The 10,502-nt window shown below is 40.5% G+C and overlaps 1 protein-coding gene across 1 annotated transcript in view; it reads right to left on the bottom strand.

Moving 5' to 3' along the window:
* Positions 1–103: 103 nt before the first annotated feature.
* The window catches only part of LOC139132099 (VWFA and cache domain-containing protein 1-like), a 34,772-nt gene continuing 24,373 nt past the window's right edge, over positions 104–10,502 (bottom strand). Inside the window, exons 13-25 of the mRNA XM_070698494.1 lie at positions 10,236–10,350; positions 9,963–10,044; positions 9,486–9,572; positions 9,137–9,273; positions 8,532–8,704; positions 7,634–7,741; positions 7,102–7,230; positions 6,616–6,817; positions 5,790–5,939; positions 5,446–5,543; positions 4,355–4,477; positions 3,963–4,054; positions 104–2,780 (exon numbers count right to left, since the gene is read on the bottom strand). Coding sequence (XP_070554595.1) covers positions 2,293–2,780; positions 3,963–4,054; positions 4,355–4,477; positions 5,446–5,543; positions 5,790–5,939; positions 6,616–6,817; positions 7,102–7,230; positions 7,634–7,741; positions 8,532–8,704; positions 9,137–9,273; positions 9,486–9,572; positions 9,963–10,044; positions 10,236–10,350 — 1,984 coding nt within the window. The 3' untranslated portion in view covers positions 104–2,292. The remainder of the gene's footprint in view (positions 2,781–3,962; positions 4,055–4,354; positions 4,478–5,445; positions 5,544–5,789; positions 5,940–6,615; positions 6,818–7,101; positions 7,231–7,633; positions 7,742–8,531; positions 8,705–9,136; positions 9,274–9,485; positions 9,573–9,962; positions 10,045–10,235; positions 10,351–10,502) is intronic.

The raw sequence follows: 10,502 nt of genomic DNA, 5'->3' as shown, positions 1-10,502 counted from the left end.
TGGTTGAATATTCAGACGATAGACATTGAACTTGACAATGAAGTATTAAAGTGCTCTACACATACGTATGATGAATGTTAACAGAACATACAAATGGCGACAAATAATATATAAAAATAGTGAAGCATGTTTTAATTACAACAATTCTAACTTCTAATATATTTACAGTAGATAATTACATTTTAAATACAGATACATTTTATCGAAAAGAGACAGCTGATGATATAGAGAGCTACCGATGAGGGCGCTGTTACACCGAAATGTACTAAGTGCACGAAGGTATGCATACATACCAGAGGACAGGGTCTGGATATTGTATGTTGGACCATGTGCTGTTACATAAAAATGTATACAAAGTATAAGAAGTAGGGTTTGTACATATACCAGAGAAGAGATTCTTGATACTAGTATGTTATGTTTGACTGGCTTGTCAGAACACGAGGTCACAAGCTTGCCTGTAAATTCACTAAAACCTAAAATGATTTCGATTTAGGATCTTTTGAAGCCTGCAAAGCTGCCGTCATGATCTTCAGTGACGTCCTTATCCGACACATATCAAAAGATTTAAAATATTACAAATCTGACAGTGATAAAGAGAAATTACAGCATTATTAAGTAATTCTACTTAGATTTTAATATGGCTAATTTCGCTGTATTGTCACCATGTCCTCTAACTATGTGATATGTCAGTTTCTCAAAAGGAGATTAGTACAAAGACAACTTTACAATTGTATCTCACAGATACCAACTGTGATCATTCCCTCTCACCTCGAGATCTCGCGTGACTTAGATCTTCGATGTGCCCCGCTTTTGTGGAATCGTCTTCAACTGGTCAAGTTATATCGTGTGGTTGTTTGGTTTATCATAGACAGTAAAGAAACTGTCTATATGGGTTTATGTATAATTAAAACGAAGTTTTGACTTTGTAGCAGTCATTAAACCTGTACATGAGGCAGGGTTTTTTGCCCAGCGTTGCAAAGAACGCAACCTAATACTAGCAGACGAGATCTCGAAGGTCAGGTGAAGGCGGGTAAGGATATGTTCACTCAAAGCCTCAAAACCATTTAATTTAATAAAAATATCTCAAACAATCTAAGGGAAAGCGCCTACATATCCTATTTCTACAGATAAACCTCTTGCCGATTTGTCGATACCATATCACGTTTTGTGAAAAAATAACTTTCTAAGTAAACCCTGTACTGTCACAGATTCTAAAAAAGAGGGTCTATGGTAATATATTCATTCCATAGTGAAAATCATGATCGCCAGCGATAATGCTCCTCCGCGTTTTTTTGCCCAGAAGGCAATGATTCAAAAGAAGAACTATGCAGAAATTTACAGCTCTTCTAGGTCAAAACAGCGGTAGTTGGCCTCATCCAAAAGACGGTTACATTCAAACATTGGCAAAAATCGCTATAGCCTAGAGATGCCCAGCCAATGCCTAGCCAATTTGTAACCCGGTCTGTGAAAGACATAAGTTTAAATTTTACACTTTCAGCTAGAGGGGCTGTACACCACCAGCTGAAATTAAGTTCTGTATCTCTGGGATGCACAGGTATTTTATTTTGTGCCAATACAGTTGGGCGTATGAGGGAAACGAGAGAGAGCGCCTAATTGCACCTTTCCCATAATCAATAGCGTGATGGCGCCTTTCATATAACAGTGATCAGTTCTTTCCGGGCTTGGTACGTTCGTTGACACTCAGAGCGCTACGTTTACCTATCTCATTCACGCTTTGGAAGACTTTGTCTTCGGCACTGAATGCTAAATCATTCGAAACATTTTGCTGTCTAATGCTAGCAGGAGTACCCCCTTCAAATGTTATCAAACAGTTCAATTTACAGACAGAAAGGAGAAATGCCGCTGAAGTCAAGCTTCATTGGTGATGTCGCAACGATTGTGATTTTATCGTGAACGTATACACTTGATTCGTTGCTCTCCTTGATGTGTCTTTGAGGAGAGTAACAGTAATTTTAAGATTTGTGCTTTGTATTTGCCCCATATTGTAAACACGGAGATGGTGGCCATTTTGAATTTCAATATCGGTAAAAGTTAGCTAGCTTGTCTTCTGCTACCAAACTTCGCACGGCGCGTTAACTGTGCAAACTTGTCTTTGTCTGTCCGCCGATTCTAAAATGCCGTTGCCAAAATCGGCAAAAGCTTGATATTCTCACCGGGATAATTACAACTTGTGCCTCTTCCGCGAAGGTAGTCTTCATATTTTCGTTTCCTTCCTAGCAGTTATTTTTCAAATACTTTTAGATTACGCAAATCTAGATCTGGTGTAATCGTTTATGAAAGTGGGACATCATGGTAGGTGTAGTCGGGCGAACCTGGTTCTCCGACGTCGCCATTTTGGCTGTCGTCTGCGTTAACCGGCACTTCGTACGAGTGTCCACTCATCTGACTCGTGACAGAATGTTGTGGGCGAACCAATCCCTGGTATGGGTGTCGCCCGTCTACAGGGCTTGGCTCTTGATAGTATGTTCTATATTCCCCTGGGTCATTGTACGTCGGCGCCTCGGGTTGAAAATAATCTCTGCCTCGGACAGGTGCAGTCGGGTCGAAGCTCGGCGCAGAGGGCGCTGGTGGGGCTGATGGAGCGGCACTTGCCGTGTAGGACACTGGTATGTGGTCGGCTCGAGGTACAGGTTTACCGATATTTCTCCGCTTAATAAACCACACAACGATGATGACTATCACTATGGCAACAACAAGGAGTATGGCTATGACGATTCCAGCGATGAGACCTGCTGACGACGTCCCCGTGTTTTTAGCAGCTGAGGAAATAAAATTGATAAAACAGTGTGGGCTTTATACTCGATGACGACAACTATCACGTGACCAAGCCATCAAAGTCATATCATATACGTATACTGAGCAGCGGTTTGATGAGATGTCGAAAAAAAATTGCAAAGACAGAACTACTTTCAATTTAATAATATTATAAATGAAATACGTGTAGTTTTAAATTTAGGCGATCATAATATTTCAATATCAACTTTGTCCTATCCAGGGTACGACGAAATTATCAGTCTTTGAACTTCCCCTACCAAAATAAGCATAAATCTGTAAGGTCCCATTCGTTTCTGTTTCAAAGCTTATCAGATAATCACTCGTGATGTCCCCTTATTGTGATAAAACGCATTGTTTACATCATTTGGTAAAGCTTTTGTAGTATGTAAGGGACCGTCTCAGATTGTAGCAGAAGTTCAAGAAACGAAATTTCTTCGTTTAGATTAAAACCCCCTCCCCCTCCCCCTAAACGAAACTTCAAAAGTGCGAAATGTTCATGTCTGCCTGAGAGTACAATGTTGCATTTTGCTATAGCTACTAAAGACGTATTCCCCTTGCCACATTACAATTAAAGTAAACGATCAGATTTGAGTACTAACAGGGCATTTTACCGCATAAAAGTTTCATTTTATTTTACTTTCCCTTTTTGCATCTCTTGTGCTGTTCTTTGTCTTTGTGAACACGCAATTTGTACTTGGTAGGGGCGGTAAATAAGCGAAAAACTTTGACAAGGGGGCCCAGGCATGTTCAATCATATTAAAACGACTATGACCAGGTGCATAACAAGTGAGAATAAAGACATCTAGTGGTTAGAGCAGACGCTTAAATAGCACACTTTTAAAAAATGATACTTTTTGTCTTTGTATAATTTGATGAATGAAAGGTTTAGGATACAATTCGGTAAATTGTGTTTGGGGCACAAAGGAGATAGAAACAGTTACAAATTTGTTGGCACGAGTGTGCAGTTTTTCTTTAATTTAAAATAAACACACGAAAACTTGTGATCACAAAATAAAGTGCGAAAGTGAAGTTCACTTATTGAATGGAGGTCAAACCCCCTCCCCCCCCCCCTCAACGAATAAATTTCGCTTTTTGAACTTCTGCTACAATCTGAATGGCGGACACAGCCATCACTGCGAAAGGAAGTCACGTAATACAATACTCACGCTTGCAAGAGTAGATGAGATCAAAACAGAATGGCTTATCCTCGTAGATGCCCTCATTACACCATTCACAACTCACTGCAGCTATACATTCCCTGAAATTATACAAAAATTGTAAAATAGTGATATATTGAGAGAAGTATTTCTCCCAAGCAAAGAGTTGTCCTAATAGCAAGCAGCCTCACATCGTGTTTTCAAGTTGTAAATGTATGATTTAAAAACGTTCAGCTAAGTATGATATTCTCTTCCGTCCATTCCAGCTGTTTAAAAGTTGAAGGCGCAAAATCGTTTCTTTGAGACGATGTAGCGTGAGTATATTTTACTTCTCTTCGGTTGGAGTTTACATTCAGTTTACTCTTGATGAGAAGTTCCACGACAGAGAAACCTCTGCTTACATGCTTGTCTTGAACTGAGAACAGTCCGTCGGGTAGCATTTCTGGAGACTGCGCAGATCACGGTTTTCAGTCACCACGGGATCGAGGCTAGTGATAAGTGGCGTACAAGATGGCGCATCATCGCTGCGGAAGGAAAAAAAAAACATTTTGTTACGAAGAAGAGAGGCGATTATGACATGCATGGAGCTTTTTCATCAATAACGTTCCTCCTGTATGATCCGCAACTGACAAGTCCTCGCATTCTTGACCTTCAAATTTCTCAAGGCGCATGCAGCCAAACAGGCGATGTCGAGAAATTCTGAACAATCTACCATTTGAAAAATCCCAAGCACTCTAATTTTCTTGTTCCCTTACTCTCGGCCGGAAACCCACTGCCACCCATCTCTATACAAGTAAAAAATGTCAGAACCACGGTGATCTGTGTCTGTGCACCCATCCGCTGGAACCTAGCTGCAATAATTGTAGCCTTGGTTGGCCGTGGAAGGCACGAGCCGCACGACAGAAGCCCAAGCCCCACGGCCAACCAAGGCTACAATTATTGCAGCTAGCTGGAACCTTGTCTGGTACCCGATGAACTGGAAAATTTTTCCACCGCGCGCGCCGTCCAGTGTCAAAATTTCCCAGCCTAGACCTCCCTGTTCGCTGATAGGCCTATATGTAGAAAATGCTCGTCAACTCGCAGAGAAATCGCTGACGAACTCATTTTTTCGCGAAAAAAATGTGTACTCCGTCTTATCAATGTTCTCTATTTCTTTCAGGGAAGGCCCATCCTTCCAAAAGCCTACCATTTACAGTTTACTCTATTTCTTACATTGCCCTCCACAGATTTTGTCAGCTCCTACCGACTTCTCTGAGCCGTTGCGAAGTGAAAATGAACCAGTGAGTGTTCCAGTCTGATCAAGCACTGGCACGGTGCCATCGCTGCTCGGTCGACACACTGACGAGGTCTGAGTGCTCGGGTGAGGGTGGCATTGCCAAGCGGATGACAGATAAGCTTCATAGTACTGTACATGTACTCTGATTTTGAGAACATGCTATCATGTCCGTCACGTGACACGTGTATATAATGGCTTCAAAGGCTGCATACATACCTACGAAATGTGAACAAATCATTGCAGTAATCATATTCTGCGTTTGACAGACATGGGCACTCACACTCGTCTTCCTTGTCAGCCTTTCGACACTCTTTCTGCAAAAAAAAATGAACAAGTAATTCAGAACATTTCGCAAAGTAAACTTATCAAAGTTGCTTCGTCTGAGCTAACAAGGTGTTATGCAATAAAGTGATTAAAGTAAGTTTCACGTTGGTAAATTGTTCAATATCTCAAACCTGAACTGATTTCACAGTTATCTTCGGGGGTTATCGTAAGGGTCACACCTACAGGCAATATAAAGTAAAATACATAAAATGAAGCGATGGTAATATATTTTTCACCTGTATACATGGACACACTGCCGGAATACATCTGATCGTCTTTTCTATGATGCCGATGTATGCATTTGTTCCAGGAATATAAGCCAGCTGATATTGCAAGCAGGGATCGCCTTCCGGCATCGTGTCGATGTCACTCTCGGGTTTATACACCTGGACAGTTTTGACAAATATGAGACGAGATTGTAATATCGTTTTATTCTGCCTTTGTATCGGCTACCTCTCAATGCTTGTACTTATGGAAACATTTATGATTCCCTGCATGTCTGTCTGTGTGCGTGCGTGTGTGTGTGTGAGTGTGTGTGTGTGGTGTGTGTGTGTGTGGTCTGTCTGTCTGTCTGTCTGTCTGTCTGTCTGTGTGTATGTGTGTATGTATGTATGTCTGTCTGTATGTATGTATGTATGTATGTATGTATGTATGTATGTATGTATGTATGTATGTACGTATGTACACATGTATGTATGTATGTATGCATGCATGGATGGATGGATGGATGGATGGATGGATGGATGTAGGTGGATGGGTCGGTCGGTCGGTCAGCCTGTCAGTGTCTATAATAGGTATGTAGATATATAGACAGGTAGGTATTTATATAGGTTAGGTAGATAGGTAAGTAGGTATACATGTAAGTAGGGAGGTGTGAACGTTGGAATGTCGAACTCCCATTGAAATGAAAATCACTGCAGACAGTCTGCAAAGTCTATACGTTGCATAGTTAAATGTCGAGTCTTTCGCGTCTTGACATCTTCTTGATTGATTGCCATTGCATCGGAAAGGCTGTTCATTGCACCATGTGAAATAACTGCCCTAATTATTATCATTCCTTACCTGGTAATAGTTTTGAAGCTTTATCTTTTGAAAGTTTACACACTGTTTCTTAACCAAGACACCTCTATTGATGAGATCCTGTGCGATTGTTTCTTCCAATTCGGTGATATGTGTATATTCGACGCCATCTTTAACAGCGCCGCTGACGTCAAAGAACGTATCGTGTGTAATGAGATAGCCACTGCTGTCCATGACAAAGCAGCTATATGAAACAGGGAAGGATTGAAAATAATAAATTAATAAATAGATAGATAAATAAATAAATAAATAAATAAATAAAACAATATGATTAAATAATTGATCAAGTAAATGGAATTTCAACATTTGTAATTTTGCACGAATAACATTTCATATTTTGGTATTTTGGCACGCATTGCTGTGGCTGGGGCAAGAGTAATTCAGTGAAATGAGGGAGAACTAAGCATTATTACATTCACATGTACCAAGGGAGACCTTCCGATGACCGTAAACATCCTACAAGCTCACCTGTATCTGGTCTCGTTGCATTTCGGGTAAATTTGTCTTAAGAAAAGTGAGAAGTACGGTAGCGAGAAATCCATTCCCATGACTGCAATTACCTCGTCCGAAATTCCCGATGCTGTTGCTCCAGATAGCCTGAAATGATAGGCAAAACTTAAAGCCATTTTATTGAGCCTTGATAGTGTATGTCTCTTTGTGTGAATGGATTGCAGTCTGTGTGTGCCGATAGTCCCCCCTTCCCAAAACTATAGTCTTTTACTTTGTTAGCTGTTAACAAGGTGTTTTCGTCAGGACGATAATTCTCTCTCGCGCTTTGGTAATCGGCAGCGATAGCTATTGGGGAGATTTTGTAGGCAATTTACACATATTAACTGCTTCCTTTGAAATACAGTGGAGAGGTTGGGAGATGCAGCTATACGCATACAACGATTCAGGGTACTCTTGCTTTATATTTATTTATCATTTTCAATGAGTCAATTTATGCTTTCTGTACTCTGTGGTTTAAACACAAGTAACCTTCCGTCTCTTGTTGACTCACCTTTCAACAATGGTATGAGCCAAGGTGATGACGTAACCACTTCCACTGGCAGCTTCATAGGGAGGCGATAAGGTAATATTTCCTTTATTGTTCTTCGCTCTCTCGTACCTATGTGTAGCATAAAATTTAGTTCCATTTACATATGTCTTCCATACATCATATAATATGGCTATGCGGACAGCACGTTTTATAAATCTGCTATTCTTCTTGGCCACCTGACAGCCATATTGGATCGTACCATGATATAATTCTAAGTACGTACATAACACAATGTTTAAAGTCTTTGTGCTTAGTTTTAAAAATATCAGTCGAGGCATATCTGAGTAGTGGCTTAAGGTATGAATAATTGAAACAAAATTGCCGCTTGACAACCATGTTTGATTGTGATGTGTAATACTTGTGCCAAGTTTGAAAGCTATTTACCGAGGCATATCTGAGATGTCTGCGTTGACGAACGCACGGACGCCATCCAATGTATAAGTCCGCGGGACTTATCCGCGGGGATAAACAAATTATTTGACGTGCATTTTTCTATATTTTGTATTCAAAATGACCACCATCCTTGTGTTAAATCTCTAGGCAAAAATTTAAATTTTCGATTTTCGAAACACTAAAACAGTCAAAAGTTTTCTTACTCCAAGAGCGTTAGAATAAGTCCCAACAAGTTGTAAACCAGAAACGTATTGGGAAAAAAATTGAAACACCGAATATGTGTCCTAGAGGCACATTTACCTCAAGAAAGGCCAACATTGAAACGTTGACATCGCAATGTTAAACAGTACATGATGTATTGGGAATAGAAAAAAGTACACATCGTTAACACTCCCGACCATACCCATTCAACGAGTCTAACGTTTGAACAAAACTTTAGCTTCATTTTAGAAAACGGCAAACCTACCAAGGTCTGACGGTGTGGTCGTAATTTTTGTTGAGTCTCACGCCTGGATATTCTCTGAAGACGCCGTTCTCAGTACCTATATAGAAGAAGGCGGTGTATTGCTTCACATCCTCAATGGTTGACCATATCTCGTCAGCTTTAGCCGTGGCTACCACCATGTCACGAACACCGTCCTGCACAAAAACAACGTGACAGAGAACATGCCTGTTTACTATTCTTGAAAACACACACATAGCATGGCAAAACAGGGTACACACGAGATCACTTGGCTCAAATGATTTGGTTTTGTACGAGCCCATCCCATAGCTTTGTAGAGTAACTATATCCTGTGGCTTATGTTGATTTGTGAAAGTCTACAGCGGAGCTAGCCCAGCGTTCTCCAGTCATGCAAAACTGCGCATGCGCATAATCTGTACTTCTGTTTAATACTTTGTCAGGTCCATTGCACTTTCCAGCGAGCATACTTCCTACAATTCCCATTTCATATCACAGCTGTGTATCTTTAACCTGTCTACCCAAAATGAAATGTAGACAGGTCCAGAATTGCCGCCATTTAAATGATTTTTGGGACAAACCACTGTGGTGAAAGGGATGAGCCTACACACCTTGAAGTATGCGTTCTGCTCAGTTTCACCATTCATATACTGCATGTAAGCGTTGGCTCGATTTTCTGTCTCCTCGCTAACCGCGTATTCATCGGGATCCAGGAAAGCTTCCTTGCTGAACTTGACAGCGGATGCCTCTGAATAAGGAATAAAAGGTCAGTGTGAGGAAGAAGAGATCAGGTCTTCATGGTTACAGCAAATGATTACGTCACGTGACAAGTAAGTCAAAGACAAACATTCCACACGCAAAAAAAAAAAAAAAAAAAAAATTACTGTCAGACAGTCGTACGGTGTAATATTCATAACGTCTTAAGAACAACTATTAATTAATAAATTACTGACGAAATACCTCTTGTGGCAGTCCTGTTATAATGTCTGCAAAGACCGGGCGGAGATGTCAAGTCCAGGCGATGGTAGATGAAGGCAAGGTCGTCTCCTGCAAACAAAAATGGTGTTGAAAAAGGTAGGAATAACCTTGTAATTCTTTACTGAGCAAGTTAACACAGCAAGTTAAGGGATACAGACTTAGGTGATATCAAACAGATCGAAGGCGTAACAAAATATTCGCTTCTTTCAATTAAAATTGGGAGCGAACAATTTTCCCCCAAACTGGGATTATCATGCATTTATGATGTACACTTCAACAAATTATTCCCTGGCCAATTTCTTCAAAACTATTATTCTAAGGCCTGCACATTAAAATCGGAACGAGTGGTGGCATTGTATTTTCACGGTGAAGTCTAATATGCAGTCACAATCTAGCTGAATACTTCAAATTGATTTCAGAAGAAGATATCGGTTTGAATATTTACGCATGCGCTTTTACCTGTTGGATCCTGCTCGGTGAGTATGGCCTCCCGTTCATTTTCTCCCAAAACTAAACATACTACGTATGGTGTTCCAGATACCTGGAATAATAAAGAGAAATAAAAAACACGATTTATAATGAGAACCGATTCATTTTCACTATGCATAATTGAATCAACCTTGATCATATAAGTGAGCCTACCAGCACAGGTAGGTTTTTTGTAAGTTTTTATAATCACAAATATTTACTGAGATGATTGAAACGGTTGATTTCCTTTAAGTATTGCATTACCTTACGCCAAAGGAAGGTTGAGGGCACACGAAGTGTGTCGACGCCCTCAGTGGCCGCGTTTCCCCGCGGTATCGTCCTTGTTGAGGTAAAAGTGGCCGTTCCGCTTTCGTCACCTCTGCAAGAAGAATAGGCGTACAAAAATGAATATAACATTATATCACAGAGCATAAACACTACACAACACTCCCCTGCACTTCACTGTATCGACAGCACACCATTACACACCAAACCACTCTACACCAGACCATACGGTGGCCCAAAACTACC

This window comes from Ptychodera flava, chromosome 1 (genome assembly GCF_041260155.1).
Source record: "Ptychodera flava strain L36383 chromosome 1, AS_Pfla_20210202, whole genome shotgun sequence".
Taxonomy (NCBI): Eukaryota; Metazoa; Hemichordata; class Enteropneusta; family Ptychoderidae; genus Ptychodera; species Ptychodera flava.
Note: the sequence above shows the minus strand (reverse complement) of the source record. Positions and strands in the feature narration are given on the sequence as shown.